Source organism: Rattus norvegicus, chromosome 19 (genome assembly GCF_036323735.1).
Source record: "Rattus norvegicus strain BN/NHsdMcwi chromosome 19, GRCr8, whole genome shotgun sequence".
NCBI classification, from domain to species: domain Eukaryota; kingdom Metazoa; phylum Chordata; class Mammalia; order Rodentia; family Muridae; genus Rattus; species Rattus norvegicus.
The window spans coordinates 13,591,281-13,610,851 of record NC_086037.1 but is presented as its reverse complement, the minus strand read 5'-3'; the positions used below and the strand labels follow the sequence as shown (position 1 = coordinate 13,610,851).

At 54.1% G+C, this 19,571-nt stretch overlaps 1 protein-coding gene across 1 annotated transcript; it reads right to left on the bottom strand.

Moving 5' to 3' along the window:
• Positions 1-98: 98 nt before the first annotated feature.
• On the bottom strand, positions 99-10,824 carry Rasd2 (RASD family, member 2). The gene is made up of 3 exons (NM_133568.2): positions 9,983-10,824; positions 5,169-5,448; positions 99-2,446 (listed from the first exon to the last, which is right to left on the bottom strand). Exons 2-3 carry the CDS (start codon positions 5,437-5,439, stop codon positions 1,917-1,919), a joined length of 801 nt encoding a protein of 266 aa, NP_598252.1. The 5' UTR covers positions 5,440-5,448; positions 9,983-10,824; the 3' UTR covers positions 99-1,916.
• Between the last annotated feature and the right edge of the window lie 8,747 nt (positions 10,825-19,571).

Sequence of the window (19,571 nt, the reverse complement as noted above, 5' to 3'; positions counted from 1 at the left end):
TTTCATCCTCCAAAATTTCCACTGTTGTATGCAAGGAGGCCTTGGCCCAGGGAGAGGCCCATCCCAGGGAAATACAGGAAGTAAGCATCAAAGACACTGCTGCTAACAAACCAACTTTAATTGATAGTGTACACAGAGGTCCACGCAATGGAGCCTGACTGGATGGGGCCAGGCCAAACACCTGCCTGGACAAGTACCTGGTATACTCTCGGGGTTGAGGCTGGGGTCACTGCAGGACAGAAGCAAGCGCTGAAGCAGTTGTGCTGGGCGGCAGCTGTTTGAGGTGTGGAGTCAGGGCTGGGCCTGGTGTGCGTTAAGAAGAGCATTGCACAGCATCCACAGATTACCTCAGTGATTGCTCTGGGGGAGGGGTGTGTAACATGATCCAAATCCCTGTCGTCGCAGGGAGCTCCAGCGCAGGGTGTGACCTGGTGTGTGTGGAAGGCCCATGGCTGGCCTCGCCTGCGGTGAGTGACTTGGGCCTTGAGAGAATGCACTGGTAGATTCCTATGGTTTCTGATAACCGCCAGCCTCACCACTCTGTGTGCATGTGCAGAGGTCAAAGGATGGCTAGCAAGTTACTCCTCTCCTTACTTCATGGGACCCTGGAACCGAACTCAGGCTGAAAGCTTGGCAGCACGTGTCTTGGCCCACGGAGCCATCTCAGTGGGCCAGCTGCAGTACTATGGAGACGAAAGCACAAATGTATTAAGAGTTGGTGAACGGGACCTTTGGTTTTCAGGGTCATAGTCGTCCCTCAACCCCACTCCCGTGTACCTAGCATAGCCTGAACGCTAGGAGAAGTCCCACCATAAGTCTTCCTTCCAACCTGTCCTGGACTCGGCTCTGGCTCTCAGCTGTTCCACATCCTCTAACAGCTGTGTGTGCAGAAGGGGCACCATGGACGGGCAGAGGCTGGAGCTGGGGGACACATGAGGCCCCTCGCCTACTGTTGCCTAGCACACAAGTGACCGAGTATCCAGTAGGTACTCAGCAGATGTTTAAGGGACTACAGCGGAAGAAAGCTGCATCCAGTCAGAGCTCTGTCCTGAACTAGTTACCGGAAGGGTTTGGAGTCACATTCTCAAAGCCCCATCATCCTCTCCTGAGGGCAGGAGGGTCCTGCGGTGGCTGTGGCACTGTGGGCTCTTTGTAAGCTGATGAACACTGGGTAGGACCCAGCTGCACAGCCTGCCTGGGAGCAGGAAGGGAGACCCCAGCTAAAGCAATGGATTTGAGTAGGGAAACCCTGTCAAAGACAAGGCATTGGGCTCTTACAGTACAAGGACTTCATGTCTACTGCAAACAGAACAGGAAACACACTTCAAAACAACGAGAAATGTTATATGGACAGGCCTGGGAATGTAGCCAAGAGGCAGTGGTCTGAGGGACACAGGCACGTGTCTCTCCATCTCTGTCTGTCTCTGTTTCTCTGTTGGCTCAACGTCAGAGTGGCCAGGGGCTAAGTTGGAGGCGAGGGGGTACACAGCTGGGCCAGAGGGCAGGAGCTGAAGACCCAGGAGGGTGGTTTCTCCAGAGGCATAGAGACCAAGCCTGTCTGCACAGAGGGAGCAGAGGCCACCAGGGAATCTGGCTGGGACATCTGGCTAAGATGTTCTCATCCTGTGACTTGTACTGAGCATCTTGCTTCTGACGCAGGATTCCTGGCCTTTCCCCCATCCCTCCCGCTCTAAGGTCACTGGGAGATTGTCTTGGCGTGAGTGCTGACATACCCCCAGACACATCTCTGTCCTCCCACAAAGGAACCGCAATCATAGCTCACAGGTGGTGGCCAGGAATCAAGAGAATGGGCACAGTGTACACACCTAGGGCCCTCTGTGGGATGTGGGCAGTGGGAATCCTCAGCCACCTCCCTTAAGGCACTGCCCAAGCCCCCTCCCCGAAGTCCCTGCCTCTCACTGGATGCTGCACTTGTCCCTCTCTCGGGCCTGGCCCTCCCGTAGGACCTTGGCCTTGATATACTTGAGGTCACTGTTGACACTGGGGCGGCGGGCGAAGGGCGAGACCATGCCATAGGCACCTGCGACCTTGGTGCGACGCATGCAGAAGGGCCGGGGGTGGAAGGCGTCACCGTACTGCACGGAGATCTTGTGGTGCAGTGCAGGGCTCATCTCGTGGGGCAGCTTGGCCATGCTGAACAGCACGTAGAACATCTCGTTTACGTTCGTGTTCTTCTTGGCTGACACCTCGAAGTAGGCGCAGTTTTCATCCCCGGACACCAACAGTTCCGCCTCCATGGCAGGGACCTGGCGGCACAGCTCACTGTGGTCATTCTTGTTCCCACAGATCACCATAGGCAGCTCTGCGGCCTCCTTGGTCTTATTCTTCAGGCAGGACTTGACCTCCAGGATCTGTTTCTGGAGGCGCTTGACCTCGTCGAAGGACTCCCGGCTATCCAGGCTAAACACCAGGATGAAGACGTCTCCTGTGGAGGGGATGAAGTAAGTGAACAAGGGCCAAGACGGCCTGGCGTCCCACTCGACACGGGCTCCCGTCAGCTTCCAGGAAGCCTGCAAGCCTCAACATGAAGGCTCTTCTGGGAATCTGCTATCGCTGTCCCCACTTCCCAAAAAAGGGGAGGCAAGGTTCAGCAGGGTTTGTGGGTAGTGAGGCACCCCGTGGTGGACTCATCTGCGGTCAGTCCCTGTCCTGTTTTCTACAGGCCTGTGGAGGACCAAGGCATCCCCGTGGCGATGCACAAGAGCTATGAGAGAATTCCTGTGCACGTGGAGGGGTGGCCATCCTTACTCAGCCACACCCCCACAGCCTTCGCCAGTACCTCGTCCACAGTAGGAATTCAGCGTGTGCTGGTGTCTCTTGGTAAGAGGGGGCTTGGGGTTTGCATCTTACCTCAACTTAGTAACCTTAAGGTCTATGGAATCTCTGAGCTCCTCCATTTCCCCTCCCACGTCATGTCAATTAGGCTGCCTGGCAGGAGGGTGACTGGAGCGAATGCTCACAGTGCGCCATGCACTCAGCCGTGTCAGGCATCAGTAACGCTCACGGGAACACAGGCACCTGCCGAGAGCACAGCACTGAGCACACCTGCTGTTTCCCGGGCGCCTCATAATACCCCCGTGGGGAAGGCTTTATTAATCTCCTGCCACTCGTGACCCAGCTAAGGCTCTGAAAGGGCAAGTAACCTGCCCAAGGTCACACGATTCGAATGTGGCTAGGCCGTGAAATCTGATGGGGTCCTCACCCAGCCCATGCCTGGCTTACGGGATTCGCTCTCTGATTCTAGGACAAACCGTGGGGGTAAGTAAGAGACTGCGGCCCACACTGCATCCGCGTGAGTCTGATTATTAGGGTGCGCCCTGGAAGCTCTACAGGTACGTGAACCAGCTTCCAGCCGCAACCCCAAGCCAATTGCCACAGAGAAACGATTTCCTCCTCCGAGACCCTTCCCACCTTTGCCCTCAACTTTACAGCCCAGAGTGTGGGTCTGAGGTCCCTGGTGTGTAGATAAGAGAGCCAGCCATTGGGTCCAGCCAAACATCACAGTTTGGAAGTCCAGAGAAGTCTGGACTCTGCGAGCACATTTTGGTCCCCTACGGTGACACAACACACCCAGCATAAACTAGGAAGAAGGGCCCCAAAGCACAGGGCCCCCCATTCCAGCCTGGCCACCCGTCCCCTGGACCTGGGCCTGGGCCTGGGCACACTGGTCTTCAATGAGGTCCGTGAAGGGCTGGGATGATGAATGCCTGACTCAGGACCTCGACTCTGCCAACTGCTCTAGTTCCTGCTGCCAAGCCTCATTCTGTCGCATTAGACAAACCCTTGCCCCCTGCAGCCTCCAAGTGTTCAAATCTCGGACTGCAAATGCCAGGTATTAGAGCCTGCCTGGCTGTCTGGCAGCTGCAGGAAACGCTGGTAGGAATGCATCTTCTGTGCCCAGAACCAGGCTGGAAAATGAGGCCTGGACTAGGCCACTGGGCAAGTAAAGCCACAGACAGATGTGCTCAGGATGCAGGAAACAGACCCAAGCCCTCGCCTTCATGGGGTACAAAGTGACGTCAGTGCATTGGCTAGCTAGGGATTGGTGGTCACCTGTAAGCCAAAGGCCTGGGGTGGAGAATGTGTCCCTAGTACGCACTGTTTAATCAGAGTTTGCCTTTGATCGCCTTTATAATTGAAGATTAACACTGAAATATGCCTATTTCTACCAGGGGGCATCCAGTCCCCTCCCAAACAGGAAGACCTCTTCAACGTGACATTTATCTTTTGTGGGCTTCTGCCCTACACCCTCATGTCCTCACAGCCACCTGGGGAACGTGGTCACAAAGTCACTGACGATGACATCACTATAGACAGAATCAGGATCTGAACCCAGGCCCACCTTGAGTTCCTTAAGCAGAATATTTCTTCTCAGAATTGGGGGCCCCCACAAGCAGTCTGGAACAGAAAGGGTGAAAGGAAAGAAAGGGGGAACTATATGGAGTTCTTGGTGGGAGTGCCTCGATGTGGAAGTTTTATAAATTGTCATCTGTGTGTACGTGTGCGCGTGTTGTATGCATATGCGTGTACTTGTGTGAGTGTGCAGTGTTGGCCAACATTGCCTGTCATTCCTGTGTCACTATCGACCTTGGTTTCTGGGTCTTTCACAGATCTAGAACTTGCTGACCAAGCTAGGCTGGCTGGCCAGTGAGTCCCAGGGATCCACCTCCCAGTGCTGAGGTAACAAGGCGCTCACCAACACACCAGCTGTTGGTGTGGGAGCTGGAGATCCGATGCTGGCCCGTGTTCATCAACGCCAAATGCTTTCCTGGCTGAGTTATCTCCCCAGCCCCATGCTCCCTTCTCCTATCTCCATCCAGGGATATAGCCGAGGGCATGGCTGTACCCCACAGTGTTCACACCAGAGACCAGCAACCGACTTAAGAATGGCTTCAAGGAATGACCATGACAGCCAGTGCCATATGGCCAGAAGGCCCCTGGTGACCCACAACCTGTCCCTCTCCGGATGCTGCTCCTAGCAGGGCAGACAGTCCACAGGGTAGAGTCCCTGAACAGCAATCGTGAGCTTCCCCCTGGACGAAGGCACTTAGCCTCTCTGCCTCAGTTTCCTAGACATAACCTCCTAGACACGTCAGATAGAGGAACATGGATGCAAGCCAGCTGTCCCATTCCCTCGGTCGCCTCACCTGTGAGGATAGACAGCCGGCGCATGGCAGGGAACGGATGGTTACCAGAGGTGTCCAGGATGTCCAGCTGGTACATGTCCCCATGGATGTTGTACACCTTGCGATGAAAGTCCTCGATGGTGGGTGTGTACTGATCCTCAAAGCGGCCATTAAGGAAACGGGAGACAATGGAGCTCTTGCCCACCCGGGAGGCACCCAGCACCACCATGCGGTAGGAGTTCTTAGCGGGCACGTTGAGTGTGCAGTTCCCGCTGGACAAGGTCTTCATCATGGCTCTGGGCTGTGGCAGAAGCAAGGAAGCAGGAGTCAGGGGCCTCTGGCCAGGTTTCTGCTTTCTATTGTAAAAGAGAAACCATTGGCTAGGGTCCTTGAGGGAGCTCTAGGTTGGAGCCGCTCCCTTGTTCCTTTCTTTCTTTCATGACCCCTAACCTCCTTATTCTTTTTCTCAACTCGCTCACTTATCCATCCTCACACTCATTATTAGGGGCACAAGACCCCCTCGCTGTTCAGTGGGGCAGAAAGCTACCCTGTTAGCCTCACTTTTCCTACTCCATTCAACTGTAGCTCAGGGCTCCACACCGGTGAAATTCCTAAGGCAGACACGACCACTAGGGGACAGCCTTCTCTTAGAGCACCACTCCTTACTCCTCAGCTCCTAGTGCGTGGCTCAGTTCTTAGCCTACATTTCTTAAACTTCAGGGGTCCTATGGCTCTGCAGCTCTAATGGGAAGGAGGAAAAGGCAGTCCAGGCCACTTCCATACCAACCCCCTCGTGACATCCCAGGATACACCCTGGACCCGAGGTTTGTATCATGGTAGGCTCCTTCTCACATAAGGCCCACCGCTGGCTTCAGTAACTTTTGCCTCTGAGCAATCTGAGCTTGAGTGAGAAAAGGAAGAGTGTCTTGAGTATCAGACTCCAAAGACTGGGGGGTTCTGGGGTTTGGAGGGAAACCCAAAACTTTCTGTGGGAGTTTCTCATGTAAAAGTCTCTAGATCTTCGTGAACTATGAAGGCTTCTGCTCCAACGGGACTATCAAAGGGCCGTCCCCAGTCCCCTTCCTCTGTTGTTTCAGGACCCTAGGATCCCTCAGGCCCAGGTGAGTCTGAGTTATGCCTCCACACCTTTCTTACCATCACCTTCTGCCTAACGCCATTCTCCTCTAGCTGTGAAGCCCACCCCAAATGCTACCCCTCTAAAGATACAGAGGACAGCTTACCAACCCCAGGATTGCACATGGACACAGGCCTGCAGAAAATGGCTGTTCCTTGCTGGCTACTACAAGTTGTGGAGGCTGGATATTGCACAAACCACACCTTTAGTAGACAAGTGGGGGCTGCATCCCAGTGCAGAGAGTGTCTCTGAAACATAGGGGCTGCACAAAGGTGCTATAGACTCAGACCACAGCCTTATCTGTATACCCCAGCCATCTTTCTACTGTCATTATCAGATTATCATGGGACTGGGGTCTGAGATGGCCTCTCAGGGTGAGTGACACCCGACTGGATGCGTATGCACTCACTCTGCGCCTGCCTGCCTGCCTGAGGCTCCGTACCTTTCCTTAAAACTCGGCTTGGTATCCTTTGTCAATTTCCACAGTGCAAATGATCCCAGCTCCCAGCCTGAAACACGGCCTCCAAGAATGAACGTCAGAGATAAACACATGGGCCAGCTCAGAATACTGTGGACCCCAGGCCTGGCACCAGAACCATCACTCCTGGGCCAAGCCCAGGAGTGTGCCAAGCGTGGGCTAAGTATAGAACAACAACACTGCTGTCTTTTATTTTGCAGCTAATATCTATCACGGGGCTGTGAATGCCAGGCCTACATCTGCTCCATCCCTCAATGACCCAAGGCCAGATGATGAGGGCACTGAAGCACAGAGTGGCCAAGGTCCTGGGAAGGAGCACGCTGTCTGTCCTGCACTCTAGGGACCACTTCCCACAATACACATGCTTTTCTGCCGGGTCACTGTGGGCTGTGTCAGCTGCCCATGGCGGTTCTTACGGGTGGTGGAGTTCTGGAAGGCCCTGTTATTCCCCTACTGAATGCACACCCGTGAGCCTGTGCTTTGGGGTCGCACTGCTGTGCATACAGAAAGTGCTCAATAAGTGATCCCCGATAGGAGAGAAACTGCAGACGATTCTGCAGGCATCCGGATCGCCCAACCCTCTTACTCCTCTGGCCCCAGTCCCACCCTGGCCATGAGGCTTTCTCCCTCCACCCCAGTCTACGTGCACAGCCCCTGGCTGTGCTGAGAAGGAACCACTGGAGACCTGTGGGTTAGTTTCACCCACTCAGTCCTTCTGTAGGGAGGAGGGCTACTGATGGCCTCTCATCAGATGGAGGGCAAGGAATGAACCAGCAGTCCCAGAGATGCTGCCTCCGTGCCCCAGCATCTAGCCAGGCCTCCAGTGACGGAAAGGAGGGAGTCAGAGAAACAAGGCAAGAGAGTCAGAGTGCAGCAGGGAATGGGGGGGGGGAGTAAGAGACAGGAGTGAAGGAGGAGAGAAAGCAGAGGAAAACAGAACGAGGAGGACTCGTGGAGGGATGGGGCGCAGCGTGGAGTTAGAAATAAGAGCTGGAGGATCAGAGAGGGGAGGAGACAGAGGAGGAGAACCTGAGGCTTTCTCAGCTGACAGAACTAGTCTTTTCACATGGCTTCAGCCACGTGGGGCTGTGTGAGGCACCCAGATACCTGGCAGCCAGGTGACAGGGCGTCTGTGGCTCCACCCCCATAGGAGACTGAGGGAAGCCCTAAGGCCCTGTGGGCAGAGCCTCCCCTGCTGCCTGCCCATCTCCCTCCGTTTCCAGTCAGGCTAACCCCGCATTAGGGAAAGACAGAACCTAAATGCCAGAGTGGGGTTGGGAGCAGGGGAGGGAGAGGATTGGGTGAGCCTGAGGCCTGCAGAATCGTCTGCAGTTTCTCTCCTGTCGGGGATCACTTACTGAGCACTTTCTGTATGCACAGCAGTGCGACCCCAAAGCACAGACTCACGGGTGTGCATTCAGTGGGGGAACATCAGGGCCTTCCGAAACTCCACCACCCATAAGAACTGCTATGGGCAGCTGACACAGCCCACAGTGACCCGGGCAGAAAAGCACGTGTATTGTGGGAGGTGGTCCCTAGAGTGCAGGACAGACAGCGTGGGGCAGACCCTCTTTCCCAGTATTCAACCCTGGGGGTCTAGGGAGGTAAGGAATTGAATGTAAGAGGATGTAAGCAGGGTGCTGGGAGGTACCTCAAAGACAGGAGTGGGGCTGTCCCCAGAAAGAGCACTCATCATCCCCAGGAATCTGTCATACAGGGGCTGCCTTATTCCTATGAGAAGCCCTCCAGGGACAGATGGGGACTCTGGTTCTCAAAAAAGTTGAGTCCAAACAGCAGATGCCCGAATGGGAATACAAACATGGTCCTCAGCTGTAAAACCTGACCTCTCACCTATAAAAAACCACCGCCACCCTCCAGCGGCTTGAACTAGTCTTCTCCTAACCGCTCTGACTCAGTGGAGCCCCAGCTGGCACTGGGCAGGGAATGACCCTGTGAGCCATGGAAGAGTCCCTTTTCCTCTCTCCCTCCAGGCAGCTGGGGTGGGCACCCTGCCCGGGATTCTGCACACTCTTGCCAGCAAGCTCGCAGGCAGAGCAACTGTGGGCCATTCACCTTCTTCCCGCGTGTATACCCCAGTGCTTGATGGGAATTGAGCAGGTACAGATGGGTAAGAATGATTTCCTCGGGTGCACCCCAGAGCCAGGTTCGCCACACCACCACCACCACCACCACCGGCCACATCCCAAGCCTCTTAGACCAGACACACTGTAGTCCTGACTCCTCCCCAGTACTCTGCGGAGTCCCGGGGGCTTTACAAAGTCACCCTTCCCATCCTGGGGAGGTCAGGATGGCGGAGAGCAGGGGACATCTGCTTCTGAGTGATCTGATCAGCTCTGTGCCAGCCCAGAAACTCTGTGTGATCTGTGTGAAACAGAGTGATCTGGTCTGCGTCCTCAGCCCACCTCTCCGTTAAACACTGAGTAGAAACAAACCCAGTACTAACAGGTACCCAGAAGCCTTTCCAGTACAGGACTCTTTTCTTTGGGCAGTCTCTCTGAGCAGCTGTGGGCCACCAGGCTGCTCCCAGCCCAGTGGAGGACTTGTGAGGACTCCATCTTGTCCCTCTGAGGCTTAGGAGGAACCTAAATCTGAGTCTCCAAAGCGGGTCGTTAACCCTAGCCTGGCTCCCAGGAGGTCCAGGACAATCAATACCCTTCCTCATCCTTCCTAGACTGGTGGCAGGGTGGGTGGACAGGAGAGTGAGGCTCAGAGGTCCCACACACTGGCCATCTGAGTACAGGAAACCCTTGTAGCAAGGAAATTTTGCAGGAAATGCTCCGAAGCTCATTGGACTCCAGGATAGGTTAAAGGACCCCTGATCTTTCTTGATCCAGGAAGGTTCTGCAAAGGAGGTTTTATCTAGGGGAGGTAACTGCTTCTTCCTCTTTGAGCCTCAGTTTCGTCCGTTTCAAGTGGATTGGCTCTTGGTCTAAAAGAAAGCTCCCAGGGGCAAACGGAGCACACAAGAGCTCAATCAATCCACTTTCCTATGCTATGTAAGGGGCTAGCAACCACCAGATGTAGGCGAGCTGTCTAGTGAGCTTAATTCTTCTCTACGTGGGTAAAGAAAGCGTCTCAGCACGTAGAGGGTACAGTTTAAGTTTCCCTTCTCATAAAATGCCAGCGTCACCGAGCCTGCGTTCCTCTGCTGACCCACTCCACCTAGCCAGCTCCCCCGTTCCATTGGGATGTCTCCCTTACCTGGGAACAGCGGGACGGACCCCGAGCACGGCTTGGAGGGCTCCCTGGAAGCTCCTGGAGGTGTGGGGAACCGCCTGCGGCTCCCGCCGCCGAGTCTCCCGGCGTCTGCGGGGGCTCCAGGGTCACTGCGTACAGATCCTCCTGCGCGCGGCGCCCGGAGCTGGGCTGAGCGCGACAGGGCGAAGAGGCCCGCAGAGCAGGGGATGACCCATGGGTGGGCTCCGAGGGCTCGGCAGAGCCGGGGCGCTGGGCTGGCTCCGGCTCACCGCCGGCGGCCTTGCCCTGCCCTGACACGGGGGACTCCGGTTGAGCCAGGTGCACGGAGGTTTGGGAACGTTCAATTCGGGGTGTCCCCGCCTGGGGCTCCGCGCTGAGGGGGGAGGGGGCACGACTCCGGGGATGTAGAAGCGAACCCTGGAGACTCAGGGGGACCTTTGGGGGTGACGATCGGTGTGTGTCTCCAGCCTACGAACCCGCCTGGCCGCTTACGTTACCTCCTTCTCCCGCCGTGGCCGCGTGCAGGGTAGAGGGACTTGCGCGCCGGGCCGCGGCCTTCCTGGCTGCCCGAAGTCGGGCTGCTGACCCTCGCGGAAAGGACCACCGCTTGCTCCTCGCCCGACGCCGCTAGCTGCGCTCAGCGCGCGTGTGGGAAGGAGCCTTGAACGCCGCCCCGAGGCTCAGCAGCTCCAACTTCGTCCGAAGCCGCCGTCGCTCAGCACTGTGCCTCCTCTCCCCAAAGGGGGGAGAAGTTTCTTAGGGTGGGCTCCTCCCTCGTCCTCTCCCGCCAGCGAACGTGGAGTCCACCCGGGATGGCCCAAGCTCGAGCTCCGGATGCTGCACCCTACGCCTACCTCCGGCCCTAGCGCGAGCGGCGTCCTGAGCCCACCTGCCCAGCGTCGGCGCCAGGGCTCTGCCGCCTGCACCCCGCCCCCGCCACGAGCGGCCAATCAGCGGCGGGTCCCGCGGACAGGCCCCGCCCCCGCCCCACCCCGGTCTCCGAGCCGCGGCAATCCGCGGCTACGCGTGCCCGGGCGCGTGGGGCTAGGGCAGCGGAGGAGGAGGGATGTCCCGAGGCTTCGGCCACGCGCACCGTGACCGGAAGGCCGTGTAGCACGGGCCTGGGAGGCTGACACTGCGCACGCACTCGCCCGCACTCCCGCCCAGGCCGTGGGAACCGGCTCCTGACCTCTCAACATACCCGCTAGCGAACCCCCACCCCGCTCCGATGCCCACCTATGTTCGCCCAGAGCCCGGGACAGGCCGTCGCTTCCATTGTGAATGCTTGGCCTGCGGAGCACATGGGCGGCGCACGTGAAGCCACGCGGGGCCCTGAATCACCTTGGGCAGTGGATGCAGCTCAGAGTGCACTCTGTGAGGAGACCTCCCCTAGCCTCCGGTGGGACCCTAGCCTCTCCTGTCCCGGAACAGAGCCAGAGCGTACTATCCTTGGGAGCTCTTTGAACCAAGCCAGACACCAGGCGTTCTTGCTTCCACGGTTCACATATTTCTTAATGTTTTCTTTAATCCAAGACCCGCTACCCCCAACACATTTTTCAGTCTCATTAATGTCTTTGCCTTACATGGGAAGCCTGTGTCCCGGGCCATAAATAGAAGGTTAGTATAAAACAAGCCCGAAAACAAAGCAAGGCCTCTGAACTGCAGCTGGAGCCTGTCTTTATCCAGGGAGATGGGCGGGCGAGGCCTGGAAGGGGTGGAGGTTCTTGAGGCCGAAACGGACTTTTTTTTCTACTGACTTCTTTATGTGGACCAGGAAGGAGTAGGTGCTGTGTACCCTTCAATTCCAGGGCGTGGGCGTGGGGATGTCCCCTTTGTGGGACAGCCTTCTCTGGGAACTATGTGTGTCCAGGGAGGCCTGGATGAGCTCTTTGTTCCAACCCTTTCTCTCAAATGTTCCTCCCTGTACAAGCTGTAGAAGTCTCTGGACCATGCTTGGGTTATTTCTAAATGGGCATCAATACTGCCCAGTCTGTAGATTAACAAAACTATTAACATGGCCTTGGGCTTAAAACATAGGAAATGGCTTGTTCCGTCAAACCTTAAACCATCTTGATGTCCCCCAAGGGATACTGTCAGAGAGAAGAAGCAACAGGATGGGGGAGGGGCCGAGAAAAGACCAATAGTCAGCCCCTTGGGGCTGTGTTTAAAGCTCCAGCCCAGGCTTCAGTGTGGCTAAGGGACATGCCCAAGGTCACCAGTAGCAAGCAAGTGGCAAGATCCTAGCCCTGTGCCCTTTTCCAAACCAGACTTGACTTCTAGGAACTAGCTTTAGCCTGGAGAGTTTGCACCGGGCCTGATGTGCACAGAGCCTGTGAGCTTTGCAGCAGTAAGCAGGTAGAGTGGCTTCTGCTGGAAGGCTGCAGCCAGGAGGACGGGCGACCAAGCCAACTTTCCACCCTTCTCTTGGGAGTGTGGCAGGTGGCCAGCTCTGAGCTGGCACAGGAACCCAAGCCTTAGGCTTTGAGCCAAGTCCTCCACGATGAGTGGGTCACAGCCCAGTGACCAGATCCACATTGTGCTGGCAGTGCACATGTTGTTGGCTAGCCCTGGGGACCCACCTGGCCCCGCTTCAGCCTGGTTTTAAAAGTATATATATTTCAGCTAACAGGCAGGTGCACAGAAGTGTTGCACATCCAGGAACATTTCATGGAGCCATGGAACCCCACCCACATGGACCTGATTTCTTATTCTTCCCTATACTGGGGTATCTCCACTTGCTGAGGCCTCCTCCCTCCATTGACCTCCCTGAGGCTCCCTCTTTTCCCTAAACCATGACCCCTAGAACTTTTTTTTAACACATCTACATTTTAAATTTTATTTATTCTTCTCTCATACAATACATTCCAAACACAGCCTCCCCTCCCTCCATATTATTCCTCTCTCCCCAGATCCACTGCTCCTCCATTTCCCTTCAGGAAAGAGCAGACAGGCTTCCCAGTGATAGCAAATGCCACCCTTGCTCGAGGATTTTCAAGAGCTCCCATTACCTGAGATATAAAATCTAAGTCTCTCCACCTGGCCCACAAGACAAATCATATCACTCCCTGTTCCTAAATAGAAGCAGGGTGTCACTATTGCAAGCTTTGTGTGCGTGGGTCCTCACCATCACTACAACACTTTCCCAAGGTGGAACACTATGCATCCGCTAAAGCAGACTTCTGGGGCTGGAGAGATGGCTCAGTGGTTAGAGCACCGTCTGCTCTTCCAGAGGTCCTGAGTTCAAATCCCAGCAACCACATGGTGGCTCACAACCATCTGTAATGAGATCCGATGCCCTTTCTGGTGTGTCTGAGGACAGCTACAGTGTACTCACATACACAAAATAAATAAAATCATTAAAAGAGAGAAAGCAAACAAAAAAAAAAAAGCAGACTTCTGAAGAGTTTCTCCCACACGACTTTTTTCTAGTTTTTCTGATGGTGTGAACCTCCTGGTCCTCTTAACCCCTTCTCCTTCAAGATCTGATTTTTTTTTTTACTTGAGCAGAGTTGAAGGAGTCTTTTTGTTTGTTTATTTGTTTGTTGTTTGTTTGTTTGTTTAAAGACAGGGTCTCTCTATGAAGTCCTAGCTGGCCTAGAACTCACAGAGAGCTGCCTGCCTCTGCCTCCTGAATGCTTGAACTAATGGCTGCACCACCACACCTGGTGATACCTGTTTTTTAAACCTCACTTCTTTATCTCTGCTATGGGTGTTAAAATAGTTGAGACTTCATGGGATTAGATTAGAATAAATATAGAATGGACTGCACCAAGCTCCCTTCCTTATAGACTGAGTCTCACCCCTCATTTTGGACACATGCCTCATCTCCACACACACACACACACACACACACACACACACACACACACACAGCGTGCATGTGAGTACTCTGGTGTGACTATGAAGCCTGATTCATTTTTATGTCACATGGTTAAGGGAAGATCTTGCTATCATGTATGGTTTGGTTTGGTTTGGTTCGGTTTGGTTCGGTTTGGTTTTACAAGACTCTGTTTCTTTGTGTAATAGCCTAGCTGTCTGAGAACTCACTTTGTAGACTTATAGGTCTTGAACTCACAGAAATCCACATGCCTCTGCCTCCCAGATGCTGGGATTAAAGGTTTGTGCCACCGTGCCTGAAAACATCATGGGTTTTTAATAGTTGCTGAATTACACTGGATGCACAAGCTCTCCTTGGAAACAAAAGGAACAGGGCACAAAGAGGCAGATCCACTGTCTCTTCCCAACAGCCTCCCAGACAGGAAACTGGAGGAAGCTGTTCTAACCTGGTAGCCAACAAGAGGCTGAGCTGGGAGCCAAGATAAACAAGAGAGAAACAAGTCATTAACCAAATGTACTATGTACACACACGCAGACACAGACACAGACACACACACACACACACACACACACACACACACACAAACACACACACAGACACACACACTAGCCCCGGTTGTTTTTTCCAGAACAGTGGTTCCTAACCCTAGGAACTTTCAAATGAAGAAGAGCTTGGCTCCACCTCCACACTTAATTTAACTGTCCTGGCGCTGGGCAGATCCTGCAGTGACCGCAGTGCATAGCCAGCACAGCCAGGGTTGCTGGAGCAGCCTTTATAAGATGCAGAAACCTGCAACAGGTGGGACATGCTAGAGAGGAAGGATCCAGCCCCACAGGCCTGCTTGCTGTGAGGGACCTGCCTTCCAGGGGTCTCAGACTGAGAACCTCTGGTCAGGGAGAACCACAGTGCCTTCTTGCTCTGCAAAGCCCTTGTTTGTAGTTTGACCCAGTTCATCACCTGCTGAGAGCTAACCTCAGAGGGCAGGGCTGACACCCAGCACAGTGTTCCTTCCCACTGACTACCCAGTCTTCTTGCCGGACAACCATATGGACAGTCATTCCTCCTGGTTAGGCATATGGGGCAGTTTTAAACTTGGGCAAAGGTAGATAGATTGATGACCACAGCTCTGGGTCAGATGTCAGGACAGAGAGCAACTGGCTGCTGGACTGGCTATGCATGACCTTGTAGGTCCCTCACACATTCCCAGAGAGGAATACAAATGGCAGAGGAGTGCCCTGCACCAGGAAGCAGCCAGAAAACTGTGTGCCCTCCCCTCTATTCCAGTTAACTGTATAGGGAATCTTTCCAGCCCCTGTGAGTCTAGTGGTTCCTACAAACTATAACTCATCAGGATCCCAGCAAGACAATATTGCTGTGTACTCCTTGAGTCAGCTACTTAACCTCTCTGGTCATCACTTCCTAGCATGTATGCTGCCTGTTGCCTGTGCTGCTGATTTGTAGTTCCAGAGCCTTCTGGGCTTCCGCAGCCGGCTTTTGCATGCAGATAGGGACCAGTGTTTCCTCCCCTCTGTGCTGAGAAACTCAGCTTATGACATCCCTTGCTTTGGGGCACACCTTTGATATCAGAGCTCCTCTCACTTGTCCCTGAAACACACAGGGACAGTGTGCATTGTCCTCCTAAGGTTGCTATCAGAATACCTGGTGTTCGGAGTCACTGTCCACACAGATGATGATCTGACACACCTTGTCTTGAGAGCAGAGGACATGCGTTATTTGTAAGCATGCAGGAATAGCTGAGCAGGTGGACACCCAAAGGCTTCCTCCTCTGTCCAGCAGGCATCTAGAGCCCTATTTTGGTCTTCATGAATGAATCCCACTACACACAGTATAGTTGTTTTTCAGCCCCTCTGTAACGTCTGCGCAAGGCAGAAAGTGCACTCATCTTGAACAAAGGCAGCCCCACTTTGAGGCTCACAGCTCTGAGGGGACACCAGCCGAACCCACATTCTGTCATGGGTGCTCCTCCTGTCCACATGGCTCTTGGTGCCACCTAGCCTGTTTCTGACATGAAATCTTTCCCAAATCCCCATAACCAGAAAATGCTGATGACCTAACACCAGCCCAGCCCTGAAAACTCTGCTAGCCAGCTGGGCTGCTGGCCTACCCCTCTTGCCTGCAGACCAGGTACCCGTAAGCCCTCAGTTCCAGAGAGACTACGCTATCTCACTCACTGGGTGCCTTGGTGGCCAGCCCCAGGCTTGCCCCACCTGTAATGTCACCACCTGTAAATAATGGGACAAAGGCTAGCCTTGGGCTTCCCATCAGCATTTCCAGCCCCTTTTTTTTTTCTTTTCTTTTTTCTTTTTTTCGGAGCTGGGGACCGAACCCAGGGCCTTGCGCTTGCTAGGCAAGTGCTCTATCACTGAGCTAAATCCCCAACCCCCAGCCCTTTCTTTTATCTTCCTTTCTCACTAGTCCCAGGTTCCCTGGGCATAGAGCACACACAGGGTTCTCTGCCCCAAGTGCTAGCTGAAGAGTGGGGATCAAGGCCACAGACCTCACATCCACTGACAATAGAACCCAATATTCCTGGGGCTAATGACACAGCCTTGGTGTGGTTTCTTTCCTTTAAGTAATGCCCTGCTGCTGGGGGTTGCATGAAGAGCAGGAAAGTCAGGTGGAGGCAGCGAAGCCCTGTAAAGTCCCATGTCAGGGCAGCACTGGCTGCGCTAAGCTGCCCTGGGGCTGAGCCCCTTGGCTTTGGAGCAATTCACATCTCAGTCCCCACCTCAATTCCCGAAGCCTACCACTTCCTGTGGAAATTCATCTGCAAATATGGCCGCCTACGGTTCCTCTGAAAGCTGGAGCTGACTTCCTCTGCCTGGAGCCCTAGAGGCTGCTGGACTTGGCAGGAGCCATGGGAAAAAACAAGACTGAGGCTGAGAGACCTAGGATCCCTGAATCCAGTCACCATGGGGAAGGCAAGCAGAACCTGTCCCACCTGGGGGAGAAAAGAAAAAAAAAAGACCATATTGTGAGAAAAGGACTCAGAGAGAAGCCTTCTAGAACCTTCCAGAATCTTCCAGCCAGCAGCTGAACATAGTTACGTGTGTGTTTAACCACCTTGTCTGCCACAGAACAGAGGAAACTCACAAAACATTGGTGTTTGAAGCTGAAAAAGCAAAAGGCTTGTGCTATGGCTAGGACACTGAAGTTCCCCAGAGGCCCAAGTGTCAAAGGCTTGGTTCCCAGGGTGGCACTATCAGAATGTGGTAGAGCTGTGGGAGGTGGTACATTACGGAAAGTCCTTAGATTATTGTTGGTGTGGCCCTGAAGGGAACTGTCTTCATGGCTGGAATTGGTTCTCTGTTCCCAGGCTTGTGACGTAGGTGCTTTGCACATTGGGTCACTATACTGGGCCTTTGCTTGAGGATCCAAAGCCACGAGTCTTAAACTATACCCTCCAAAACTCTGAGCTAAATAACCTTTTCCCTTTCATAAGTTCACGGCATCAGCATTCCATTAGAGTGAGACCAATACAGTTCACCCAACCAAGCGATGGAGCTGAGGGCCTCTGTGTTGGGTCCTACAAGGGGTCACTCTTGCTCTGAAGTGCTCACCCAATGCCAACCACAACCACCATTATTCCAGGCACCAAGCTGCTGACATTTTGTGTCAGCTCTTCCTTAGAAGAGCCCTGGGGTATCTTCGACCCTTTGGCTCATCCTTGCTTCCAGTACCCCAAGGATCCCTGTAACCCTCTTTAGCCATACTCACTCAGCATCCTGGCTGGACTTTGGTGAAGTTGCACAAAACCCATGGGTTTCTGCTAATCATCAAGAATATTATTAGCGTGTGTTCTGAGCAGAGACCTGAGGCCTGCCCAAGGCTACAAGAGCCTGGAGTGATTCTTTTGCTGATTCTCACCACCTGGCAAGAGTGCAGTCCTAGAGGGAACATAGGATGGGGGCAACAGGAGACATCCTTTTAGTCACAGGAACGACTGTGAAGGGCATCCCTCGCAAGCTGGTGGCCTCCACCCTGCCCCTTAATGATCCATTGCTGAGGAGACCAGTACATAAATATGTTGCCCACTGGGGTGAGCTGAGTCCATTAGGCCTGCATGCATGAGCCTGTGTAGCCTCACAGGGGCCTTCTCCTAACTCCTGCCCAGTCCCATAGCACCCTCCTGGTATCATAGCACCCGCCTCCAGGAAAGCTTGGTGGGCAAGCATCTGGGTGAATGAACTTGATGAGAAAATGAGAAGACCGAGCAGTTAGTAAGAAGTGGATGAAGGAGACAGTGAGTGGATTTGTGGAAAGGAGTAGCCAGCCACAGCCCACATGGCCCATGGCCTCAACCTGGGAATGAACCACAGCTTGCTCCTCTAACAAGGATTAGGGCCAGTTTATCTGCGGGAGATATCTTCTGTTTCCACATAATCAGTTATTTAATTACCAAACAACACTGAAGGAGGTCAGGGAGTAGTAGTGACTGGAGGTAGGAGGCCTGGCATCCCACAGGAGAGAGACCCAGTTGTGGTGGTGCCTGCCTCTAATATCAGTGCTGGGAGCCAAGTGGATGAGAACATTTGCAAAGCCATGGATTTGCGAGCTAGGCCTGGTGAGGCACTGCTTACCCATGGCCACATCTCAAACAGGATAGAGATGAGAGGACAACTCAATATTCACTTATTTATTTATTTCTATAATCTTCCTAAGGTTTCTGAGCCTACCTGGCCCTCGCTGTGTGTCTCAGGCAAGCCTCGAGCTCATTATCCATTAGCCTTAGTCATGAGCCTCCTCCTCCAATCCAGGTTCTAGGAACCTGGGGAAAGTTCTAGAACAACCAAAGACTGGACTTGTAAGACACTGAGTTTAGAAGCTGCAGCTGGGGGAGGGGATGTTAGAGTTCAGTGTCCCGACAGCAGCTGACTCATCAAGGATACTTCAAGAGCTGGGTCAGATGTGGAGACCCACACACACACCCGGTTAGGATGCAGTCCACACCATTCCAGGCCACGTCTATGCATGTGAACACCTGACACTACCAAGTCGCCACAGCTCCCCAGGCCTTGGTTTCCCCATGTACAGGGATGCTTGGGGTAGAGGCCCCTGGAGTCTGGGACTGTGCCACACACTCACGCCAGGCCCTACAGCTCACCACAGAAGGGACTTTCCCCCGCCATCCCCACTATCATGGACTCCTTCATCAGCCTCTAAAGCTCTGAGAGGCCACCTGGTCCTCTTTATCTTGACACCAGTCCAGAGCCTGCTCTTCTCCCGTGGAACCTACAGTGCCCAGAGGTGCTCCTGGCTTCTCTCATGCTTCCTCCTGTTCACTGGGAGTCCTTCATTTCCCCCGCTGCATCATAAACACACACACACACACACACACACACACACACACACACACACACACACACAATGTACAAACGTCTGCCTCGTAGGCAAGCTGGAAATCGGGGTTACTCTTACATAAAGACTGGATGAAGCCCACGCCTGCCAGGGGCCATCTGGATGCTTGGGATGCCACCTTCCTCCTTCTGTGCAGGAACCGCCCCGCCGTTACTTCATGATTGAGAATTACAATGGAGCTGCAGTCAGAATAGCCTCGGGAAGCCTAATGCAGATGAAGGGCCCATCAACTTAGTGTGGGTTGCCCTGCACACATGCACGGCTCACCCACCCTCCCCTCAGCCTTGCAAGTGCAGGGTCCTGACAGTGGCACAGTAGCAAGAGTTGCAGAGAAATGGAGTGGCAGAGCTGAGGGCTGCTCTCCCAGGGAGTGGG